The 27,289-nt window shown below is 35.2% G+C and overlaps 1 protein-coding gene across 2 annotated transcripts in view; it reads left to right on the top strand.

The window, feature by feature from the left end:
• CSMD3 (CUB and Sushi multiple domains 3) overlaps nucleotides 1-27,289 on the top strand; it is an 879,736-nt gene that overhangs the window by 578,226 nt on the left and 274,221 nt on the right. For both annotated transcript variants that reach the window (XM_081111575.1, XM_081111574.1), the window contains 2 exons: nucleotides 12,552-12,721; nucleotides 22,656-22,812. In XM_081111575.1, coding sequence (XP_080967701.1) covers nucleotides 12,552-12,721; nucleotides 22,656-22,812 — 327 coding nt within the window. The remainder of the gene's footprint in view (nucleotides 1-12,551; nucleotides 12,722-22,655; nucleotides 22,813-27,289) is intronic.

Raw genomic sequence — 27,289 nt, 5'->3', positions numbered from 1 at the left:
AGTTATCTGCATTAAAACTATCATTTCTCAGTGATTCTCTCTCTATGAAGCCTTAACTCTTAACTTCTCTCTGCTCATGAAGACCTAAACTTAGAGTAAGGGCAGGTTCAACCTAAAATCTTTTAAATTGTTAGAATGTTGATGTTATTTATCTTAATTTGCAAAGAACTTTCAATCCATAGGAAATCTTCTGACATCTGAAAAACTCATCTATAGTGCCACATTTTCCAAGAATTAGGTGTATGAATAACATTACTGAGTACTTAGCATGGTGAATTTTAATGCAATCTGATGAGGAAGGCATGAGGCTTCTCTGATTTGTAATTGTGACATTTCACACGTTGGCCACAGAGAAGACAGTCATTAGCCCTCCAGGACCTGGAGTACACTCCCTTCAGCCACCAGAGATTAGCTAAGGGATGAGAATCAGGAAAAGATATAAGATATTCAGCTGATGCAATGGCACTCAGACCTAGAGACTTTACGTGTGTGTGTGTGTGTGTGTGTGTGTGTGTGTGTGTGTGTGTGTTTTAATTGTTATAGTGGATGGATTTTGTGTCGATTTATTTTATGGTTTTTGCAGGACTGGAAAGTCACAAGTCAAGATGGCCTTCGGCCACTTACTCAACCCATTCACTGATCAGATGATATTAAACAATTGTATTTTTATTATTAGTAAGATGGAAAGAAATGGTGAAATCAGCGACAACTTGAATTCAAACACCAAAGTCTCATATTGATGAAAACCATTACAAACTTGATGAGAGGAGCTAGGGAAATGTGAGGGCATTGAGATTATATATGTTGCTTTTTCCTTAAAGGATAAGGAGTCTAAGAAAACAAAACATTCCCCCCCACCCCCCCACCCCCGCTTTTTTTCCCCCTGAGGCTCCTTCATAGTATTTGCATGTGAGGAAGAAATAGGGGCCATTTCTCTGCTCATGAAGACCTAAACTTAGAGTAAGGGCAGGATCAACTTATCATGCAAGAAATTCTTTATGATAAATTCTAAGCTTTCTTATGATTATATTTGTGGAGTTGAGCCTTGGAAATTGCTCTTAATGATTTCTGAAGTTTTTTAATATTTACTAAGAGAAACGTGGTAATCCACCCCCTCCCATCCCAACCTGATAAAAAAAAACTTCTTTATTTAAATGAAAAATTGCATATTACAATTTGAAAAAGTTAAATAATATTGGTTTGGGACAGTATAAATGGGAGGAAATTACTATGGTCTTCATAGTAATAATTTTTATTTTATGTATACAATGAAATGTGAATTAATGGTTCTACATAAATGACTAGACTTGCTTAATGTAGATTTTAGTTCTCATAAAGTAACTGTGGGGGTTTTGTAGTTGTTTTAACCAATATTTTACCTAACACATTTCTCATGCATTCATTAGATTATAAACTTTCATCTTTAAATGTGTTTCTACACACTTTAAAAAGTTTGCTTACTATAATATTTGGATCAATAGGGGCCCCTCATATCATAGAAATGACCTTAATATTTAAGAAATGATGTGCACCTTATTCGCTTTCTTATTCTTCCATTAGAAATATTAGAGAGTCAGGGCTCACACTAAATCAATGCAGGAAATGCACAAAGAAGCTATTTCCTACCCTATCTTCTCTTGTCGAGTAGAGGACTTTATGAAGCTTATTCTTAACCTGAGACTATTTTAAATAAAAATACTGCATTTTAAACTCTTAATAAGACACATGTTTTGAACATCCCTGATACCAATGGTTTAAAAATGAAGTTTAATATTAAGTATTTAGCCCGGCCGGTGTTGCTCAGTGATTTAGCGTAGGCCTATGAACCAGGAGGTTACAGTTCAATTCCTGGTCAGGATACATGTCTAAATTGCAGGCTTGATCTCCAATGTGGGGCATGCAGGAGGCAATCAATCAATGGTTCTCTCTCATCACTGATGTTTCTATCTCCCTCTCTCTTCCTCTCTGAATCAATAAAAATGTGTTTTAAAAATTAAGTATTTAATCAACTCATTACAGAGAAAATGTCCCCATGGCTATTACGAAGTTGGGAGGAACAATAAAGATATCTGTTGGACTAAGCAAATTAAGTTGCTCTTGCCTTTTCTTTCTTCTATCAGGAAAATTAATTATATTCTTCAATGAAATTTTCTCCTTTCCCCTGAATCTGCTCCTCCCTTCTTGGCCCATCAGAATTCTACTCCTCCTTGAAAGTGCAGCCAAAATGCTACCTGACATTTTCATAAGAAAGAATTTCTCTCAAATTTAAACCTGTAAATACTGTCTGTTCTTCTTTTACACCTATTTTGTAGTATAATGTATGCAGTTCCTATCTTGCTTGTGAAAGTAAAGTTTCTTGATTTTGTACTTTGTATCTTATTCATCTCTCAATGGCAGTATCAAGTAGGGGTTAAGAGCCAGACAGAGCTGTGTTTGAATCTTTACAACTTTGTGATCTTGACTAGCTTAGCTCCTCCTATCTTTGAATTCTCCTATAGAAACATAGGTTTACTTCACTGGGAAGTGCAAATAAAGTGCTTCGTATAGTAAGCAATTAACAAATCCTATTAACTATTTTTATTGCTTGCATCCCCTCCATATGTGGAGCTTTTTATATGTAGGCAGAGTAATTAAATTCTATTAGATGAGTTATATTTTGTTCTTGTTTTCTAAGACTACTACTTTTCATAAGTTTATTTCAAGGCTAACTAATTTATTATTACTATCCCTACTGCCTTGTTATTGAATTAATAGTATTTATTGAGCTTTCACAGGGTCTAAAAACATACATTCAAATATTTGGATATGAGCAATATTATTAGATGTTGCCTTCCTCTCACTATATTTACGACTACAATTTCATTCTCATCACTGAAGTAGTTCACTAGGAAATATAAAAATGTTCCTACTGCCTAATGGATTATTTTCTCTTGCCTTATAAAATTAATAATATATTTAAAAGGGTAGGAGTAGCTGTATACAAACATTTTTTGACACAACACCAATAATTATTATAATAGTATTATTTTACCAGTTGAGTTAAAAAACGTAGTCAAAGGTAATGTATTTGCTTTTAAAATCTTATTATAAACCAATAACCATCTTGACCCACTATGCAATCTTCAAAAATAAACTAATCAACATACCCAAAGTCACTCCTCTTCATGTTTACTCTCTCTCTTTTTAATATATCTTGATCGATTTCAGAGAAGAAGGGAAAAGGGAGAAAGATAGAAACATCAATGGTGAGAGAGAATCATTGATAGACTGACTGCCTTCTGCACGATCAGGGATTAATCCCACAACTCAGGCATATGCTGGGACTAGGAATTGAACCAAGACCTCCTGGTTCCTAGGTTGACATGCAACCACTGAGCTACTGCGCTGGGCAATTTCTCCCTCTCTTTTTTCCTCCACATCCAACTTGTCCTCATGCTCTATAACTTTTGCTTTCAGTTTCCTCTCTTTCTATGGTAAATACAAACTCTCACCATCTCCTGTTGACACAATCCAATAATTTCTAGTTTTTTCTCCCTCTAAGAACCCAGGGCTATAATCCATTCCCCATACTGCTGACCTAATGGGTTTCTCAAGTCTGTTATCTTCATAAGACTCTTATGTGGACCTACACTGCCTGAATGATAAAGCCTGAATGTGTTAGAATAGCATATGAGCTACTGTGTCTCCTCACCATGTTAATCCAGTATAACCATTCTACTTTCCTTCAAGCAGGTCCCTCTGCCTTGAATTTTTCTTTGTACATTTTGATTACCTTTAGAACCACTTCCACTCAGATCAAGGGTAACCTATTCCATAAAATCTTCCCTGACATCATCTTACTATCCCTGTAAAATGTATTATTGCCTCATTTTTGCCACCCCAGGTCATCGCACAAAGTTGTATCACACTACAGATTGCATATCAGTATGCATATCAGTCTGTATGTTTGTTTCTCTTTTAGACTACATATTACATGAGAACAAAAACCTTATTCTCAACCTAATATAGTACCTGGTATATCCCTGGTATTATTGTTTACATAATTTTTAATGAGTAAATAAACTTAGAATATTAGACCCTCAGTAACTATTTAAGGAAGGAAGGAAGCATAACAGTATAATGTCAAGTTTAGGAATTGTCTTTCATTTTTTTGTCTGAAAATTATATATTTGATTAAAACAAGTTTAGAACTTATGCCCCCCAATTACCTCTGCAATTCACAGAAGAATAATTCTGTGTGGCAATGATGCATGATTTTTCATGGTCTGAAATGCATATAGAAAATGAATTGCAATGAATTTTAAGGAGAAAACAAGTCCAAATTCTTCCAGTGAAAACATTTTAAGAAACTCTTGATATGTAAGTAAGTTTAACAAGCACTATTAGTTTGCACATGAACACATGCATACATTGTATTTAGAGATGTTGGAAAGAGAAAGCAAGTTAAGCATCACTCTTGTCTAAGAACAACAAGAAGAGGGGAAAAAAGCCTGTATGCAAGTTATATTCATGGATGCTCATATCTTAAATAATGGTGTAAAGAAATTAATATAGCCCTGGATGGTATGGCTCAGTTGTTTGAGTGTCATCCCATGCACCAAAAGGTCACTGGTCCAGTTCCCTGTCAGGGCACATGCCCAGGTTGCAGGTTCAGTCACCTGTCAGAGTGCATATGGGAGGCAACAATAAAAAATTTTGTAAATGTTTTTGAAAAGAAAAATATATGTATTTCTACCATCTACTTTCCAACCCCTTCTGAATCCAAGCATTTTTCATGTAACTGAGAGAAAAACATTTTTTATTAAAACTTTCTACAGAACAATGCATTATTAATACTGCCATGTCATAAAAGCATATTAGAAGGTCTCCTTAATATATTCAATCTTAACACAATTTATCACATTTCACAATTTTCAGATGCTCTTTTGAAAACATTTTAACATCTCTGAAAGTTATATGTATTTCATAATCAATGGCTATTATATATTACTGTCAACATGTTTTTTTTCTTAGAGACATGTAAATTAATGATGCCTCTTGCAATCAATGCTATCTTAATTTGATGAAATACAGTAGAAATTAGATTTGGAACATAATGGACTCAATTAGCTAAAAACAACAACAACAAAATTGGCAAATTCACATATATGACAGAAAGAAAAAGTTAATTTGGATTTGAAAGCTTGAATCCACGCCCTCCTATCTGAACACAACCACATATTACTGCTATTTTTTCACTGATAAGAATTAAAATATGGAAAACATATTTCTAATTAATGCTATACCTTAATACTTGGCTTAGCATATCATATATTTAGGTTTGAAAACTAGTATTTTTAATAATACAAGTCAAGTTTATTTTAACTGTTTTTATAAGACAATTTTAAAGTAACCTGTGGTGCTATCAAAATAATACAAAAGAAGGAACTCAATTGCAATGCAAATTCTTAAAAGTAACAGAAAACTTTACTCATAGACATTTTTCAAAATTTCCAGCCAAACTACAGAAAAGCATTTTACCAGTTTATCTGAAAATATATGACTGTGTGTAAACAATAGATGCTACCAGATTTTCTTACCTCAGTAATGGAGATTAATGATGCATGGGCTAGCCTGTTTTTCAGTACACAAGAAAAATGGAAATTCAATGGATTCGCCCGCTCTCTTGCATTTCTCACTGTAGCAGTGACTCTTATCACCAGATTCCAGTATACATATCTCCCCTGTTCCAGTCCAACTAGGGCTGCATTCATCAACATATTATTTTCAACTCAGCGAAGAGTTTCATATTGGTAGCTCAAAATATTTCTTAATCTGTTTAAATAAAATTTATTTTACATGAGCAGGATTTGTTTTTCACAAAATAAAGGCTTCATAACAACAGAAAATATTTATATTTTTATAAAGAGTATTGAAGTCCTATTCCCCAAGAGAAATTTCCCTGATATTCTGCTAAATTATGTAATGTTTTCATATTATTCATTTTTTCTATTTAAAGATGACCTCCCCTCTCAAATCAGAGAGAAGAGACACTATCACCTATTAATATTTTAACATTGATTATTTTGTAGGAAATTCACATTAATAGCCTTAGGCTTTAAAAGAGAGTGATCAGTTATTAAGAACATAAAATTCATCCCAGATCAAAGCATGAGGGAAATAGAAGCAGAGCTTATGTTAAGCTAGGGAAAATGTGCTTACCTCCCTTCTAGAAAGCATGGCAATCCTGAATGCTGAAGCAATGGTTTTCTAACTGAAAATCTAAAAAAAAAAAAAATGTTCCCCATTCAGTCTTCTCTAAGCCTTCAAGATAAAAGTATTTAACCACCACAAGAACAGCAACCTGCTTACACCTTGTGACATTAGTGACATCTCCTTTCAGATACACCTACGAAGAGCATTTTTCCCAACCATACCAGATAAGCCACAAAAGAAATCTCATCCTGAGAGCCTGCCTCTAGCTCAGCCTTGCACCAATGCAGCCTCTCCCTCACTGGGCTTTTCAGTCCTTAGAATGTGTTTCTCCCCACCAGCAAATAACGTTTTCAAAAATGTCCCTCCTACTTGGGATATGTTCCCCTCTACCTGTCTTCTCCCATAACCTTTGACTTACTAAGTTCCATCCTTCAGAGGAGTCTTGACTTTACTCCGAACAGGCCAGGGCTCCAGGTTATGAGTTTTCACGGACTACAGAAGTCCCTCGGTTCGTGTGGGGGGTTGGTTCTAGGACCCCCGAGGATACGAAAATCCATGGATGCTGACGTAGTATTTACATATATCCTGTGCACATCCCCCCCTATACTTTAACTCATCCCTAGATTACTTGTAAGATTTAATACAATGTAAATGTTGTATAAATAGTTGTTGTACCATATTGTTTAGGGAATAATGACCCCCCAAATTGTCTGTGCGTGTTCAGTACAGAGGCAGCCAACATAGGTCTGATTACATAGCACACATCAGCAACAATGCAGCTTTTTTTTCTGCATATTTTCAGTTTCAGGTTAGTTGACTCTATGGATGCAGAACCTGTGGCTACAGAGGACCAATTGTATAAGCATATTTAAATGATTCCATAGTAAATATGTCTTCACTACTGGAAAGTACGGTTTCTGGGGTGTCAACTCGGGACCTCCCATACCCAACATTTATTAAATGAATCAATTTGTTTCTTTCCTATTTTCTCCCTCAAGCCACTTTAACTATCTTAGTATGAACTCTTTTACCAAGGTATCCTGTTAAGCAAATACATTAATTGCTTATATTAGAAGGACATGATAGCTTTATTTCTATGATGACAGATGTTTCTCATACGTATGTTACTCCATATATGCAATTTGTTACGGCACCTGCCTGGAAAGCCTGGCGCTGCCCTGAGGTAGTGAGTCACTGATTTAGTTTTGTCAGTTACCGCTCTGTATTGTTCATATTCTAGTACATCACTATGGCGGGGAGGTGGTGACTGTTTTCAATTCACCTTTGCTACTTGGATTTCTAGGACTTCCTTTACTCAAACTCCTTTTTCCCATGTAGTTGATGTTGTTTTATACAACGTATCTTCCTAGAATCAACTCAGGATCCTTCTCTCTGGGGCTAGCTGTTCTGCTGATAGTTCTTTTTCTCAGTTAACTTGAACATATCTTGAGAATATTCTATCGCAGTTCGCCAGTGGTCACATCTTCTCGTTTAAGTATGCTTTGTGAACACTCAGTTCTATGCATGTCATATACCATGACAATGTGTAGTTATGGTATTTTTCCTGGACATTGCAGCTGTGACTATTATTTGTGAGAATTGTCCCTGATACTTCAGTGTGACATTATTTCATTTATTTCATACACCATCACAGACAGCTGATGCTCAAAAGAATCATAAAAGTCTAATTCCATTCCAAGTCATTTTCGTTCTTTATTTGGTCCCTGAAATCACATCCCTTCCGACTCGAGGTGGTGTTTACATGCAGAGAAAACAGCATGTACAAAGGCCCAGAGTATAGACTGTGACAAAGGGCCCGTAGTTCAGGATAGCTGAAGTGCAAGGTCCAGGGGAGAGAAGGGTGTGTAATAGCTAGAAAGCTAGATTGTGTTCGCGTTATAATGGCCCCGTATGATATTCCGTGGACTTTGACTTGCTGATGGGGAGTATAATTTAGGCGGAAAGTACAAGAGCAGATCTGCATTTGGAAAATATCATCATGTCAGCTTATTACACAACAGAGACAGAAGCATGTTCATTGCTAGACTTAGGCATATGTGCAAAGTTTGTTGTTAATTTCAACATCAGATCTTGTTCGATTCCAGTTGGCAAGCAAGACTGCTATAGCAAAGTACAGAAAGGGAGCTTATATAAGGTAAATGTTAGTGCTACATTGGGCACTGGGAAACCAGTGTTTGGTATATTTTAATTTCAGAGATAAACTCAAAGATGAGATTCCATGTAAAAATAAATTGTTTATTAATCACCTTATTCCTAGGGTTTGCTTTTGTGATTAAATAAGTTTTCCTCCTTAACCTATTAGTAGATAATTTATTTTATTAGAACACTTATTGAAAAAAATTAATTTGTTCATTTTTCTGTATGGATAAGTAGAACACTGAACAAATTTTCAATTTTTATGTTTCAAGATCCTCCTTTCAAATGAGATGATCATTCTGAACATTAATAATTATGTATAATGGAGTACAGATTTATACATTCTATGTGGGATAAATCTGTTCTGACCTCCAGGACATACCCCAGCCCATATAAACTAATCCTCTTGATTTTTAACAGAATGTTTTTAAATAGTATGTGCAGAAGTTAAAAGGAAAAGAAAAAAGTGACCGTGTACACCAACTCTTCTGACATAGTCTCATTTGTACCGGCTGTATAGGATAAATATTAATAGTGCCTCCCGTCACACTAAAAAAAGTATTTAGATGAACACCATGTGCAATGACAGATGTAAATCCAAGCTCTGATACACTGTGTGACTTTAGAAAGAAAGCTCACTTTGGTGTTTTCATCCGTAAAACTGGAGAAGAGAGATTTTTCCTTGCCAAGTTGTGAGGAATAAATTCAGTGTTCGCCTCACAGGTATGGAACACATGTAATTGCACAGGGTTCCACGCTCAGACGGTACCTGTGCTTAGTTTAATCCTCTGTTGGTCTCCTGAAATTCTTGATACATTTCAACACGGGTCAGTGCATTTTCATTTTGCACTGGGCCCCACAATTTATGGTCATCCCAATTAAATGAGAAAGGGGCTAATTAAATTCAAATTTTCTTTCTTAACTCTCTCATTCTGGTTTAAGTCCTGATTTTATTTCACCAAATAGGAAAACCTTTTTACTCATTTTCAACCAACAGAAATATTAAAATGTAACAAAAGCAGGTTACTTTTCATAGAAAAGAAAACCTCCTTTAAATTATACAGTATAAACCTAATAATATTTACGGCAGAAGATACCACCTATTCAAATGTTGAGAACTTAAAAAATATTAATATATTTTAAAGGGTAGTTGAAGTAACTTGTTACTGAGCAAATTCTCAGTTTATACAAGTTGTTAAAATGATTTAGATATCATAAATGACTCTCCAAAATTAGAGGAGTTCTCTGGCTTTTCACACATAAATATCTGTCTACACCTGGCTAGTCACATTAGGGGCAATATAAGTGTCCTAAACTTTTGTGCATATATATAAGACTAGAGGCCTGGTGCACGAAATTCATGCATGGGGGGAGAGGGGAGTCCCTCAGGCTGGCCTGCACCCTCTCGCAATCTGGGACCCCTTGGGTGACATCCGTCTTGCAATCTGGGACAGCTCCTAATTATTCACCTGCCTGCCTGCCTGATCGCCCCTAATCACTCTGCCTGCCTGCCTGATCACCCCCAAACACTCGTCTGCCTGCCTGATCGCCCCTATCCACCTCTGCCTGCCTGCCTGGTCACCCCTAACCACTCGCCTGCCTGCCTGATCACCCCCAACTACTCGTCTGCCTGCTTGATCGCCCCTATCCACCTCTGCCTGCCTGCCTGATCACCCCTAACCACTCTGCCTGCCTGATCGCCCCTAATCACCTCTGCCTTGGCCCCTGCTGCTGCGGCTTCATTTGGTAGGTCATCTGGAAGGACGTCCGGAAGGTCGTTTGGCTGTCCAGTCTAATTAGCATATTACGCTTTTATTTTTATAGATGATGTAACTCGTAGTACTTATACTTAATGATAGCTCTAGTTTTTTAAGCTATTGTTGTATGCCAGCATTTTGCTTATGCTCTAATTATATATTTTCAACTCATACACACACAAACTAAACATTCCTCTGAGGAGGGTATTATTTTTTACATTGTAATGATAATACTATTGAGGCTTAAGAGAGAAAATAAATAACTTGCCAAATATATACAGATAGAAGATGAAGCTTAATTTTGTAAACAAAATCTCTGAAGTTTAAAGCTTGACCTCTTAATCAGTATATCACTGTTTTGCAAGCTGGCATAAAAAAACACTCAGGCCCTGTCTGGTGTGGCTCAGTTGGCAGGAGTGTCATCCTGTCCACCAAAAGTAGGCAGGTTCAGTTCTTCATTAAGGCACATGCCCAGGTTACAGGTTCAGTCCCCGATCAGAGCGGACATGTGTGGGAAGCAATCGATCGATATTTCTCTCTCACGTTGATGTTTCTCTTTCTCTCTCTAAACAACAACAACAACAACACATATTATCAGAACTCCATGATTCTATAACATAATTAAAAACTGTTTGCATGCTCTTACCAAACTGATAAAAATGTACTTGCATTCTGGACCATCTGCAGGATCCAATACATCTGTCTTCATGTCCCCACAAGCACACCTAGATTCTAATAAGCTAGTGAGAAGGAAATGAGGCAGACTTAACATATAAATGATTCTTTCCCACTAAGTGAAGGACGCATGGTGTCGTGTTATACTATACAGATGAAAGTTTCTCAGCAGTGCAGAGAGGGATAAGATGAGGGAGAATTGAATCATTACACAGCATAGTGTAATTAAAAGCATAGCAAACTCCAAAAGCCGGTACTCTAGCAGCTGGTTCTTTATCCACATTGCCAAGGGCAATTTAATTTCAGGAAAACAAAACCGTATGCTACATTGGATACATGTTGCTATTTTTAATTTTATTGTTTTTGTAATTTTGTTCCTGTATTTGTAAACTTGTTTTGGTATTATAATTGTATACAGCTAAAAGCATAAGGACATATCTATTTGTATGTTTGACCGTATTTATGGAACATTAAAATAATTTAAATTAGTATTGGGACTCTTTAAGGTTTTGTCTTGGTTTCCTTTTGTTTAAATGAACTTGGAGGAACATGTATTGGGCCACATTTCTTCATGTGATTGGTAGATTTTTAACATTACAGCATTAGTTTTTATTATTTTATACTATGTTGATATTGTACTGATTGCTCAGTCTTGATCATTTTCATTTCCTCATTAGGCTTTCTTCTTTTGCCTTATTTTTTGTTACTGTTTAATCATTTAAATGTAAAGCAATTCATTGTTCACTTTCTTGTATACTTCCTATGACTGTACCCATGTATCATTATTTTTAAAAATTTCATTTCTGGAAAATAGTGACTTGATATATTTTCTGGTTAGTAAACCTCTAAAAAAGTATGACTCTCCCTGGCCCATGGTATGGTAATATGAAGCAAGTTATTAGATAAGATAGGAAGCAGAGTTCATTGAATTTCTGAGACCTAAGGGGCATGCGTGGGGATTGTCAGGCCTTGTCTGATATCGCAGTCATGCTACAAGTTTTTTAAGTCATGAGTAGAATTTAAATTTTAAATAAATTAAGAAATGTTTAATTTTCTCCAAGTGGTTAGACATGTCCACAAATTTTGCAAAATTAGTTCTGGAGAGTTAGCAGTACAATATACTGATTTCAAGATTGCCTTAATCTGTTCTTTTAAACTGAAAGGTAATATTATTATTTCTAAAGATGCCCAATTTGTTACAGTTATTGGTTAGTGGGTTTTCCTTATTATATCAGTTTTCAAAGGTAATGTAGTATTTATTTACCTTTCTGTTACTGAAGCTGTTGAACCAGGGGAATGCTAATTATTGGGAGGAAGAAGGGCCAAATTCAAAAAAGGTAAAATTAAAAAGATCCAATTAGAATCATTATAAAACAGAATTGATTTCTTGACTTTTTTAATACTTAAGCAATTAAATTAGAAGTTCAAAAGAAAAAAAAATTAATCAGATTTCTAGAAACGTACAATATATCCTAGTAATCTCTTGCTCTCACCCTTTTCCATGCTATCCTTCCCTGGGGGTGGGGCATGTACTGAAACTCTTGTCTATTTCCACTTCAGTACAAGTGTCCTGTCCACAGGCCGTTGTTCTTCCCATGTAATATTTAAGAGGGAATGACTCATCTACAACACACAGCCATTCCATACATGATTTTCCTGTGAGGCTCCAGTTAAAATAAAATGCATTTACACGTCCATACATTATATAACTTAAAAATGATAATGCTTTCTATTAAACTGTACTTCAATATTCTGTTTTACCTGCAGCTGAATGTGGTGCATCTGCAACAAATAATGAAGGAATTTTGCTCTCTCCAAATTACCCACTCAACTATGAAAACAACCATGAATGCATTTATAGTATTCAGGTTCAAGCAGGAAAGGGGATCAATATTTCAGCCAGAACATTTCATTTAGCACAAGGAGATGTTCTTAAGGTAGGTGAAATCAGACATTGCATTTTGATATTTTTAGTCATTAAGTATACATTAATACATATATATGCATATGTAATCAACCATAAGCTGATTCTACAATTCCTAACTTTAAGTTATATATTATTTCCCATTTTTGTATTATTATTTTCATTGAGATGAAATGTTTTGTTTCCAATGTATTTTATAATGAGTAACTTATTTAATGACAAAGTTGAATGTTTCAGTAACACCAAAATAAAAACACTTTTCCTCCCTATTTAATAACTATTTATATAAAAATAATAGTTACCATAGGACTTGTATGCATACATATTAGCATAACCAATGGACACAGACACTGGGGCAGTGGGGGCTTGCCGGGGTGGGAATGCCTGGGGGGGCGGGAGGGGTGGTCAATTGGGGAAAAAGGAGACATATGTAAAACTTTAGACAAAAAAAGAAGAAAAGAAAATGTTTATGAGCAACAACAACAACAACAAATATAGTTAACACATGAATGGTCATTTTTTTAAGAAATATAGTAATAATATGTTTTTATTTTGATGTTTATTAAGTAAGTCACAATTTCTGTTGACACGTACAATTTTTTGCATTTATGACTATAAAACTCATTTCATAACCATATAAAACTAAAAACTCAATGTTTAGAAATTATTTAGTAAAAATTAACTTTGTTGATAATAAACATTTAGTGCAAAATTAATTAATTAAAGAGATATAATTTTAGGCAAATAAGTATTTCCATAATTGCTGATTTATATTTTTCAAAGTATAGTTTTGATAAATATAATTTATAAACATGATTATAATAAAAATGAAACTTCTATAACATCAGATTTAAATATTTTAAAATGAATTATAAGCCTTATTCTTCAACGTTAAGATTTTCTTAAGCCAACTTAGAAATTCAACATAATTCTGTTTTCACAAATCTTGAAAAAAAAATATCATCTCATGTTGGCAGGAGATTCTTATCTAAGCAGTGGTTTTAGATGGTTGGTTATTTTCTTCTTTTAAAAAGAATAGCATTATGATGATAATTCATGATTCCCTAACACAGTCGGTACTATATGCACCTAAGATATGTATAGACGTGGGAAGACTTCCTGCACTATACCTAAATATATAGAATTTTAGTATTAATTTAAGTCCATTCCTGTGTTTTGCACTTTTGTCCATCAGGCTAACTATGCGAGAAATAACGCATCAAGACATAGATCAGAAGGGTAAGCCCAGCCACTAATCAGTATCACACAAGCAACAATAATAAACATGCATTTACGTGTTAAAGTCAGGCAGCACTTGCCCACCCATCCTAAAATATTTGTCTGCTCTCTCCATGATGCTTGAAATGTATGGATTCCTCTTCCATACTGAATAATGTTTATTATTTGCTGATATAAAAATAAAATTGCTGTAGCGAGTTCCTCAGCGTGCTCTCTAGTGCCATACTTGTTTGGAGGAAGGTCACATGCGCTTGTGACATGTGCTGCCTTGAGAAAGAGCAGGACCTCAGTAATAGTGACTGTGTGAGGGGATGTGGTGGTGAGAGATAATGGAAAGAAAGAAAGAAAAGAAAAAAACTTCAATTTAATCATTATAGTGGATTTAATTAAATAATTATTTTTGTTTCATTGATGAAGGGATGGAAATTTATATTCCTAGCATTTTTTAAGATTTTTTTTTGGTATTTTCCTAGAATAATTTCCAAAGTTGAAAATATAATATACTCAATGTTACAATAGAAACTGTCAATTCTATTATCCTCCTACTGCTAGTCTTGCCTGGGATTTATTCTAAATTGTTATTTAAAAATGACTTTAACAAGCCACTCTACAGAGATGATTTGGGATGGGTTTTTACCTTCCAAGTTTGACTTCTTCATGGTCTGTCCATCAGTGTAAGATGTAAAATGTTTATATGTTACCTTTTTCCTCCCATTAATCCCAAGACCAATGATTGGTTCAGACACCTATATGCACAAGCAGTCAGATGCACCCTCAAAGCAAAAATGAAAAATTCTCAGATTTTGGACTCCAGAGTCCTCTAAGGATAAAAGGTCAGTTGCTTTTACTGCAAACTAGTCCACAATAGCCCATCTCAAATCCCCAGCACTCCCTAGCTTTTTATTTGTGTGGAATTGCATCCCCGGGTTTCCAAAGTACTATTTCCCTTAATCCAGTCCTGGAAGATGTGCAGCAAGGGTTTTCAGTAGAGATAGAAGCAAAGCCAGTTTCTAAACCTAGTAGAAACAGTTCTCTTAATACATTCAGATTAGGAAATAAGAAGAAATAAGTAAAACAATAGGCCATTATAGAATCCTCTTGACCAAGAGAAGTTAAAAGCATTGTTTTCTTTATGTGGTAGGATTGGCTAAATTCTCTTATAATGTTTACTAGAGCCCTGGTGCACAGATTCGTGTACAGGTGAGGTCCCTTGGCTTGGCCTGCAGGGATCAGGCTGAAACTGGCTCTCTGACATCCCCTGAGGGGTCCTGAATTGCAAGAGGGCAGTTCTTGTGTGACACACCCTGGAATCAGGCTCCCTCTTCTCTGGTTCCGGGTGTGTCACCCAAGAACTACAGTTGCCAGGTCAGCCCAGCTCGGCAGCTCCTGCGTTGATGTCTGCCCCCTGGTGGTCAGTGCGTGTCATAGCTTACCAATCGGACAGTTGAATGGTCAGATGGTCGCTTAGGCTTTTATATATATTTGGATTATAGAGTTTGCAAGGTGGTGTTTTTTTTCTGGTTTCTCTTAAACTATAACATTACTGTATTGGGTTCTAATAAAAACAAAAACACAATAGAAAATATGTGTACGTATTTAGCTATATCTAAACACACACACACACACTTTTCCTCTTTGAGGGTTCACAATCTATTTTGCTGCTCACTTACTCACTCATCCTCTCTCACCCTCCCCGCTCCTTCCATACACTGCTTTATTTGTAACCACACTAGTAATGTTTATATCAAGTGTAGAGGACCATATGACCCTTCTAGGCAGTCTATTCCTGGCATCACTACCAGATTTTCTGGCTCCTTAGATCTGGAGAAACTGTTTCAGTTAGTCTACACCTAGGATCATGTATCTTTATAAAACTCTCCAGATTATCTGATGGCCAGCAGGTTTTGAATTATGAATATATTCTTCTTTGGTTTGATTCCTTTCAGTCAGCAAGAATATTGAACTTTCCAAACCCTTACGCAAAATGTGTGATGTAATTAATTCTCTCAATTCACATTTAAAGGAGATATTTAATTAGGTGTAGACTCTAAACAATCAACAATGAATTGTTCCCATTGTCAGCCTGATAGCATGAAAGTTGAATACCAATCAGAAATACTGTTTTTGTTTTCGTTGTTGCTGTGTTTAGCAGAGACAACATTCAAGGGAATCATTCTACCACAGTCAGCATTGTGTAGTTTAAAGACTTATTTCTTATGCAGAATAGACTAAATGGATGATTATGGAAAAGAGCCAGCAAAATAACTCAAAATTGATTTTGAGAGTCCAAAAAACAAGGGTTAGGAAAATTAATGTCATATTTATGAAAAAGTCAATATTTGAAGGGCTTGATTAATAACCTATTTTAGGAGTATGATATGAAGGTTATTAATGTGTCATTACTGTTGTTTTCTAAGATGTATTATTTTCAAGCTTTTTCCTAACTTGCCTGTGAGTCTTTGGGAGTGCCACTTGTAAGAGCCTGTTGTTAAATTGGCAGTGATTTGTGAACTAGTTGTTATACATAGCCATTATTAAAAATTAGATAACAATTAGATTATAATTAAATTAATTAAAATTATATTAAAAGCAAAGGTAATAAATACAACTTTAATTTCCTAATTATTTTACTACTTTTACTATTATCTGTGCTCTTTAGGCTCGTTGTGTAGTGTATTGCATCTCTATGGTGGAAATACTAGGTCAGAGTGTGCATCTCTTCCCAACTCTGCATTCAATGATGTTGCATTGATAGTGTGATCTTGGTTATAGTGTCATCAGTGAAAGTGAGGCATCCATTTTCCCACATAAGTGCTCAGGGCAGGGTTCTTATGATAGCTCAAGAAAAAGAATTTTCTGAGACTCACCTGGGAGGATGAGTGATTTTTTGTTTGTGTGGAATTCCATCCCTCAGTTTCCAAAGTATTATTTCCCTTAATCCAGTCCTGGAAGATGTGCAGCTGGGGTTTCAGTAGAGTGAGAGGCAAAGCCAGGGTCTAAACTTTCTGTTCCACGGGGAGCTGGGTCCAGTACAGCAGGAGGCTAGTTGCAGTCCATCAGTCCATCGTGCGGGGTCCACGTGGCTGTGGGTCATGTGGGCAAATGCAGGGGAGCTCATAGAGCACAACCCCTGCCGCAAGGGTCCTAAGAGCCCCAGGAGCCAGGAGAAAGAAGTCCTTTGTGTAGGAAGTGAAACATCTCCTATCTTCCTGCGATTGCAGTGGACAGGCCGACTCTCGCCCAGGATCTGTTCCCAGCTGTGACTGACAGAAAGTACCTTCCCTATTTCATCTGGACTTTACTGGGCATGTTCTATAATGCAGCTTCCCGGCAAAGCTGCACAAATGAATGCCTGAACTATGTGGCCTTCCCTTTACTCCTTTCCAGCTGTTAGTAACTAGGTTAAATTACAATAGTATCAATAATAGGGGTATTTATACTGCAGACTTTGTCAAACACTACAAATACTGACTAGATTTATTATTTTGCTCATATCTACACTTAGAGATGTGTTGTGTCTATAGCAATTACATTGTGCATAGCACAAAAAAATTGAGAAGATATCTTTCCTAATGTTTGAAAACTATTATTCCACTTAGAAAAGTTGCTCATATCATTTAGAAATCAGTTTTGTTCTGAATAGAGTCATTGATGGGCTGCTGCCTGCACGCCCCACCCTGGGGAACAAACCCGCAACCCGGGCATGTGCCCCAACTAGGAATTAAATCATGATCTCCAGGTTCATAGGTCAATGCTCAACCACTGAGCCATGCCTGCTGGGCCTAATGTTGCTATTTTTTGATGTTTCACTTTTATCTAACTTAACGTAAAAATAATCAAACCATATTTTACTCTTGTTTGTCAGTTGCAATTGTAACTTGCAGGAAAAAAAAAGGTTTGGCAAAAAAACACTGAAAACATTTTGTGACAACCAATTAGCTCTAAGGAATTTACAATAATGAATATTGTATATTTTATTACTATTTGTAAATTGCATGCTACACATCCCTTAAATCAGGGATTCATAAACAACACTCTAAGGGACAAATTTGGCCTAAGACCTGTTTCTGTAAGTAAAATTTTATTAGGAGAAGGCCATGTTTATTCATTGACATAGTATTTATAGCTGATTTTGTGCTGCAATGGCATGATTGAGTAGTGACAACAGAAATGTTATGACCCCAGCAGCCTAAAATATTTACTATCTTATTCTTTTCAGAAAAAGTTTGTCAACTTCTCTTTACGTCAATAAAAGTTATTTTTAATGATCTGCATGAATATATACATTCCTCAATTTTGTTTGTTTGAGACCTGGTTGCTAAATATTTTCCAGCACATCCGCTTAGCACACATATCTATCAGCTCTGCTTGTTGCTCACTGCTAATCCTTTACCACCCCTCTCAAAATCACTCTCTAAATATTCATTAGTGTAAAGTGCTGTGGTAGGCCTCAAAAAACCCTTCACTCTCTCCCATACTGAGGATCACAGACATAAAATGATTTGTGACAGGACTTACAACTTCAGTGGTAGAGTTGGGGCTTCAAATTTGTTATCCTACATAATAAAAGGGTAATATGCAAATTGACCCTAACAGTGGAACAACTGGTCACTATGATGTGCACTGACCACCAGGGGGCAGACGTTCAATGCAGAAGCTGCCCCCTGGTGGTCAGTGCGCTCCCACAGGGGGAGCTCCACTCAGACACAAGCTGGGCTGACAGCTGCGAGCACAGTGGTAGTGGCGGGAGCCTCTCCCACCTCCTAAAGATGTCAGTCAGACATCCCCCGAGGGCTTCCAGGCTGCCAGAGGGATGTCTGACTGTTAGGCTCAGGAAGCGGGCCTTAGCCAGCAGGTGGACATCCCCTGAGGGGTCCTAGACTGTGACAGAATTTTCGTGTACCAGGCTTCTAGTATAACTATAAAGCTAATGCCCCTGAAAAGTGGACCTTTCATTGTGCCACAACTCCCATATTAGAATATGCTGGCTCATATAATTGAGGACACAATATATATCTATTTCAGAGACATAAATATTTTTGAATACAAGTTCTCTGCTTTGTTTCATATTACTTTTGGAAAAAAACATAAGATTTCAAATAGAGTCCTTTTTGATTGACCATTAAAACAATCTTTATTTTTCACTCACACGTTGACATCTTCCTTACCTTGTTAGAAAAATGTATTTAAGTTTACAAATCAACCTATAAAACAAATGACAAAAAATTAAATTTGTAATGTCCATGAGTAGGAATAATTCAGATGTTCATATACATAAGTACATGTGTAATTTCTCTCTTACTTTTTTATGTATTATCTGTTCTTAAATTTAGATAACACCTTTTTTGCTAATTCATTGGAGAAATGACTGAGCATATATCTTATAACATACATTCATTATAAAATTAACAACAGTTTTGAATGTTGATCAGCAGTTCATCATAATAAGGTTTGACCTTTCGAACCTAAGGAGTCTATACATCATAACTCATTTCAAGTCCTGATCCATTACAAAAGTTTTGGTAATTGAAACATGGCAATATTAAATTTTAGTCTGTTCTAGTGTTAAACTACCAGATAAATTGCAACCTTTTAACAAATTAGTCTTACCAAAGAGTTTTATTAACATTATAAAAGGGCTCAATGACTTTCATACTATTAATTCTTAAATTGATTTGAAATTCTATATTTGGCATAAAAGTAAGTCTTTATTATCTGAATTAGGTGCTAAGTAACTAAGAATTTTTCTGTGGGAAAAACCAAGAATTTATTAATTTCCAATTAAAAAGTATAATATTATACAGTTATCTTAGTTCTTTTAGCTTTTTGAAAAAAATAGATATTAAGATATATGTTGAGCCGAAACCGGTTTGGCTCAGTGGATAGAGCATCAGCCTGCGGACTGAAGGGTCCCAGGTTCGATTCCAGTCAAGGGCATGTACCTGGTTTGCGGGCACATCCCCAGTAGGAGGTGTGCAGGAGGCGGCTGATGGATGTTTCTCTCTCATCGATGTTTCTAACTCTCTACCTCTCTCCCTTCCTCTCTGTAAAAAATCAATAAAATATATTTAAAAAAAAAAAGAAAAAAGAAAAGTGTCTATGTTTAAAAAAAAGATATATGTTGAAAATAACAATAATAAAATATTATATTTTAAAAAAGAAAAATAGGCCCAAGTAAATAAAAATATTCTTAAAGATCCTTATTTTAATAAGAATAGAAATATGAGAAGTAACAGTCTCAAATAAAAGTTCTGTATGGTTCTGATTAGACCCAATAATCACTCTGTAAAGTAAATTTACTTTTAAATGAAAGTACATTTTAGTTCTTTCATCCTCTTACTTCTATGCTTATATTCATGTCTCTTTCAAAAGTAATTTGTTTTTTACTATACTACATTGTCCTTCCCTGTTGCCTGTATGCTTCCATATGTTTTCGAATACATTTGAAGGATTTTATTTACCAGTTAAAAGCATTGACTTGATTATTACTATAAAACTCTTATCTTTTTAAAGCCTTCCTAATTTACACTTGTGTCATTGGATTTAATAATTTTATACATTCTTTTAAAATTCATGGTTGAATGATCATGCTTCATTTTACTTTGTTGATAGAGTAGTGCTCCTTTAGTGTTTGTTTTCTACCTATTGGCTGTACATTATTAAATAATCTTTATTTAGTGAGTTTAAGTGTTGAATTAGGTCCTCCCAGCAAGGCACATGATAATTCTTTTCCTGTTATATATTTCTAACATTAGTGCCTTTTCTTTTAATAATTTCTTAAAAGTATGTTTCTAAGAAAGTTTCTTTTGAAAAAAAGTATTGTGCTAGCTTAAAAAAAATAGAAAGACTCGAAATAAATATATTTCTCCAATAACAGAAAATATTGGATCATTTTTTAAAATTTTCTCTGGGTCAAGAAGGATAGTACTTAACACAATGCATAAATACCACTTTTGGGAACATTGCTGCTCTGGCAAGATCACTAGATTAGGAGTTTAGTGATCCACTTTCCTACTCTAATGTCAGGCAAGAGACAAATAACTTTGAGGAGTATTTCTCAGGTTTCTCTACTGATTAACATTCACCTTAGAACTCTTAACCCCAACTCCATGAAACTAAATACTATGGAATAATATTTGTAAGATAGAGTTGATCTTTGTAGGACCACAAATCATCATAATATCTAAGAGTTTATGACCCGCAAGAGCCAATTTCCACCTCCTTGGAGGTAATAACCTCACATTGAAAGCACATGCTTCTAAGGAAAAACAGTGCTAACATGCATTACTGGTAAACCTTCAGCTTAATTACTAGACACATTTTGGAAAATAATCTGGCAATACGTTTTAGCCCAGAAATATCATATTTTGAATAATGTCTTATTGAAATACAAGTACCAAATAATGAGAGTTTATATAAAAAATTTGCTTATTTCAGCATTAGTTTTAGTGGTAAAAAAATAACAACTTGAATTCATTAATATGGGAATGATACAGCAAGTTGTAGTAATGTCACTGTATGAAATATTTCCCAGCCCTGGCCGGTATGGCTCAGTTGGTTGGACATTGTCCTGAGCACCAAAAGGTTTGCTGGTTTGCTGGTTTGCTGGTTTGCTGGTTTGAATCCCATTTGGGACACATGCCTGGGTTGTGGGCTCAATCCCCAGGAGGGGGCATACAGGAAGCAGCCAGTCTATGCTTTGCTCTCTCATGGATGCTTCTCTCTCTTTCTCTCTCTCTTTCTCTACTTTCCTCACTCTCTAAAAATCAATGAAAATATATTTAAAAAAATATTACACAGTGTTCAAAAGGAAGCCTCTTTATCTTCTGACCTGAAGAGATGTCTAGAATGCATTGATAAAAGAAAAGCAAGTCAGAATGCAGTGAGAATGAGAATGATAGAGGGATACTTGGGAGTTTATCGGTTTTGCTTTTGAATATTTTTGAGTTTTTAATAAGTTTCTAAAAGCATTTAGCACTCTTCTAAGTTAATATTTTAAGACTGTGCCCTAGCCAGTTTGGCCCAGTAGTTAGAGCATCAGCCTATGGATTGAAGGGTCCAGGTTTGATTCTGGTCAAGGGCACATGTCTGGATTACAGGCTCGATCCCCAATAGGGGGCATGCAGAAAGCAACCAATCAATGATTCTCTCTCATCATTGATGTTTCTATCTCTCTCCCTCTCCCTTCCTCTCTGAAATCAATAAAAATATATTTTTTAAAAAATGTAAAAGTTAGGTAAGTTAAAGTAAATGGGTAAATTATAGAAATTGAAAAAGAAGCATGTACATTTTGTATGATTTATATTATTAGAAAAGCAGGTGTTTGGTCCCCTTGAGCAAGTTGCAGAAAACAACCAATCAGCCAACCTTGGAAATAAATCTCTTTGTAGTTAATATCAGCTTTTTAACTCTGCCATTAAAAATGAAGAAGAAAGGATTGCTTTCATAATAAGAGAAGTTATATAACGTGGGTTTGAGTATTACTTAGCTTCTACTGAGTTTGGAATTTTAAAATTACCCATGTGAATTTTAACTCTTAGCCTGTTATTTATAGGAATCAATATGCATGTATAATTTTCCTTTGAAAACATGTAGTAAACTTATTTAGGAAGATTATGATAATTTTTTCTTTTATGTAGATATAAATACATCATCTGAATTAGTTATTATTGGCACATTTACATTTTAATTATAAATATATTTTGCAGATTTATGATGGAAAAGATAAAACAACTCATCTATTAGGTGCTTTCACTGGAGCGTCTATGCGAGGACTGACTCTTAGTAGTACTTCAAATCAGCTCTGGCTAGAATTTAATTCTGATTCTGAAGGGACAGATGAAGGCTTTCAACTTGTCTATACCAGTAAGTATTTTGGAAGAATAAAGTTGTCAAACACTAATTCTGAGAATCTGTTAAATAATTGAAGTATACTAGGTGAAGTAAAATACAACATTTGATCATCAGTTTGCAATTTGCGGCTGCCTTCTACATACATATTGCATTTGATCCTAACAATAACTCCATAAATTACAGATATTCTAACTGTTGCTGTTTTACATTTTAAATAACTAAGGTTCAGGAAGGTTAAGTAATCTGTGACTTTGAGATTATTTGTTTATTTTCAAAATGGCACTATTCTACCCATCGAATACTTAAGAAATACAACTAAACTCTTTAATAGATAGGAATCCAATATTTTGGCTCCCACCTGTAATTGCAAAACACACACAATTTGTGTATGATAGAACAGTTGGACAGTTATTGATGAGAAATGATGGTTTCAGGTGATTTCACACTAAAGAGTAGCTAAGTTTTTATTTTGTTTTGCCTTTTTTGTGTTGAATTGCTTTATTAAAAATAACTTTATAAAAACCTACTCTATTATACTCAAACAACTATTCAGACAATTAAACAGGTAGCAGTTCAAAGACCATGAATCATAGTTAGGTAGATCACATTGTCATATGAATTAATTTTACAATTGCCAAAATATAAGAAATAGACTAATTACATCAATGAACAATAAATTATATTCAAATAATATATTTATGGAGTATCTACCCTGTGTAAGACACTGTACTAAAAAGTAAAGCACAGATAAATTGAAGTGGTTATATGTGTTTAATAAACTTACCATCAGATCAAATAAATTCTTAGAAGTTCAGAATCCTCATTTAATAAAGCAAAATAAATTAAGTAGCAATATTCAGGAATCTTTACTATTAGAATATTTGAAAAAAAAAAATCTAATGACCACTCTAAATTTTCTCAAGAGTTCAGATGAGTGGAAACTATTACGAAAACAGGGAAATTAAATAGGTAAAGCACTAAAGTTATTCACATGGAATTCTAAAGGGGATATGAATCATAATCATTTGTTTAAATATTCGTAATGAAATTTGAAATAGTAGACAGAAGAGTATGGCTCATTATATTAATATATTCTGGTGTATAATACTGAGAGCTTTCTCTTGTTCCCTGATTATGTCAAGGCTTTTTCTACTTGTTCTTTAATTGTTACATCATTAACATGAAGGAAAAATAAATTAACAACATGAATGTTAAATACCTATTTTTAAATCCTAAGAACTTTGTGTATAATGTGATCTTTTTATGAAGTCCTTGCAAAGACAAATGAAAATCCAAGCCACTTATGTTATAAGTATACTGTTTGATGGACTAAAAGTAATGGTATTGAGGATTATTGCTCAAATATAAATGATGTGATCTCTTCGGAAGGGCAAATATTTTTAAACATGCTTTCTTCTCCTCCTTTCTGTTTTCTAGCAGGGCTGCTGACATTTTTCAAGTCATGGCTCAATGTTTATATATTGGCCTTTCTTTGTTCTGCATCATTTTGCATTTCTCCATGTCTAAAATGTTAATGGGTTTCATAGAGGAAATAGAAATTTTCCTTTCTGATATTCAAACTCTATGCAACTTGACATTATTGATGCAAAGAAACTGGGTATTGTAGGACATACTTGGATTCTTTAATTTAATTTATTGGAGTGACATATCTGAATTTTTAAATTGTATGGGGAGCTTGGGAATCTGGGATGAGGAAAATCATTGACTTTATTGTCATTGGCATGAGTTATTGGATGCCAAATAAGAGGAACCTTAAAAAGCAAATATTTGAAGTCACTCTTTTTTAATGACTCTAATTGTTCATCCTTTAGCACGTCTTTATGGAGACGGGAAGCTAAAGAATTTGGGAAGAAAGTATAAAAGCAATTATTTTTAAAAAGGGTATTATATCTATAAATATGTGTTTATATCTATAATTAATGTGACAGTTATCACACTGTATTGTGTTTATAATTTTTGTAAACATAATGTGCATAGTTCTTTGGGGCCATTTCCCTTCATAATGCCTTTAGTCTGTTTTAGTTCAATCGTATCTATTTACATATTTTTTGGTAAAATTAACATATGGTCTCAATACTGTGTTTATAAAATGCCTTTATGATACAGCAGATTCTACTAGGCCACATACTTTAAATACTCATAAAATTCTTAGCAGCAATAATTCATCTCCTAATGAGAGAATATACTAGGTGTTCATATATGGGAAAAATGAAGCAGCAACAACTGTATTTGTGTTTGAATTCCTGTCTCCAGCTGTTCCTAAATTCAACTCCTCCTCTGCCATTAAGAGAATTAGAGACAGGCGAGAGGACATTAAGGTGGGCAGGTCAGGTAAGGATTCCTGAAGTAGGTGGTATTAAAGGTAGGGTTGGTAGGCCACAGAAAGAAATAGGGAGTATCCCAGGCAAAGAGAATAGGACAAGGAAAGGCACTGAGATTAAAAAGAACATATGAAGCACTTTTAAGGCATATGATACAATTCAGATTAATCCCACTTACCTAGCTTCTCTTAATTCTAATCTGAGCATAAAGAAGCCTTAAAGACCACCCTTGTGTAGTGACACACGGTCAAATGATGGTCACTTTCTAGCTATCTTTCTATTGTCGGTTTTGTTGAGTTAGTAACACTTGCTGTTGTGTGGTTATTTTCAGTTTGAGGTAGACAGAACCTCATTTGGCTGAGATAAAAATAAAGAAATATTGTAAAACAGGCCATTGGGGGTTCATTTCCTTTCAGTTGTCTTCTTGCTCCATTCTGTATATAATCACCAAGACTAGCAAATAGTGAGAATAGTGACTGAGAGGCCGGTTTTGGCTTAAAGTAATGGAAAACCTTCCAATGGCTTAAACAAGGATGTATATGAGAAAGATGACGGGTCGGTTTGACACAAGTGTTCAAACTACTCAGTAAGGGTCTTGCCCCTTTCTTGCTACTGTGGCCGCCCTAGTGTTCACTTTTTCTCTTCGTGCTTGTGACATGGTCACAGGATAGACACATTCAAGGCAGGAAGAAAGAGAGAACAGGCAGTGCCAATCACACGCGTTCCTTCTATCAGGAATGCACTTTCCTCTGTTAGACACTCTCTCAAAACTGGGCCATGCGGTTATGCCTGAAGTTTTTTTAGAAGGCACCCCAGGAAATGAAGTATTTGGCAGACTAAATGGTTTAGTATTAGACCATCATAATACACGGTCTGATATGATTCTATAACTGCTTGTAACAAAATCAGGGGTTTGTTTTAGTGAGGAAGAAGAGGAAAAGAGATAGTGAAAAGGCACCTTACAGTGTCTACTATCAGGTACAGCGATAGCAGATATTCTAAAAATTAATATGTCCAACGGTATTGCATTAATATATGCCTCCATGATTCATGGTGTCATGGAAGCCCAGAGAATCTTCGGTGTTTAGAAAGGAAAAGCATTGGTTTACACATTATTAATATTAGCCTTACTATGCTAAGAAAACGGGGGGCTTGTCTCACTTTCTTGCCACAATAGATAAGTCATATACATACCTAGGATATACTTGAGGGGAGAAAATGTTACACCCTTTGTCACACCCCTTTATTTCCTAAAGCAAATTAAATTTCTTCAGTCTTTACCCTTTAGAGTTGTCAAGAAGAATCTTATTTAGTCTTTTACTCCCAAATAAGTTTCTCAGTCAATTCTAGTTTGATTAGTCAGTTGAAGTGGGGGCCGCTATGCAGATCAAATATAAAATCTCTGTGACACTAGGTCAGACCTTGACTATAGCAGGGTTTCCCACTGCTCCTCCATCCCTCCGGCCTCGCAGAAGCAATTACTTCCTTGAGTCAGATCGCTTTCCCATTCTTCTCAAGTTAATGGCCATCAATACTCTTGCCCTTGAGAAATCTGAAACTCACCCAAATAAAGATCTAGATGAAGCATGTTTTCAGGTGCTTTATATAACACAAATGAGTTGTTAATTTCCCTGTGTCCCATAAAGGCATGGCTGTTTTCATGAGAAGGTATAGGGGAGTAAAATAGGGAAAAAATGACCATTCCTTTTTCCTAAAGTTGGCAGAACAAATCAGAAAGTCAGGTCTCAATACAGTATCCTTGCTAAACCATTACTCTGCTCTGGGTAACACTCTAATATAATTTGGGAAATCCTTATAGGATATTCTGACTAGACTCCTTCAGCTCCTCACTGACCATTTCAAGAATGCATTTCTAAAACCTGGTGTCTTTTATTGTATTTCTCTCTCTGAAGGCTAAGTTGTAAAAATGTCATTTTTTTATTTGGTGACTTGTCTTCCCTTTTACTCCTCTACTGGAAATAATTTATTGTTGAGATTACTTATTTGGTCATAGGTTTAAATTTTTTCTTTCCCCACTGAAATGCTTGAGATCTATAGATAAAGAAAACAGTGAATAAGACAAAGTTTATGTCCATATGAAGCCAATGTTTTATTGGGACAAGACAGAAAATAAAGATATGAACAAA

This window comes from Myotis nattereri (genome assembly GCF_964212035.1).
Source record: "Myotis nattereri genome assembly, chromosome: 17".
Lineage (NCBI taxonomy): Eukaryota > Metazoa > Chordata > Mammalia > Chiroptera > Vespertilionidae > Myotis > Myotis nattereri.
This window is presented reverse-complemented; position numbering and strand designations above follow the sequence as displayed.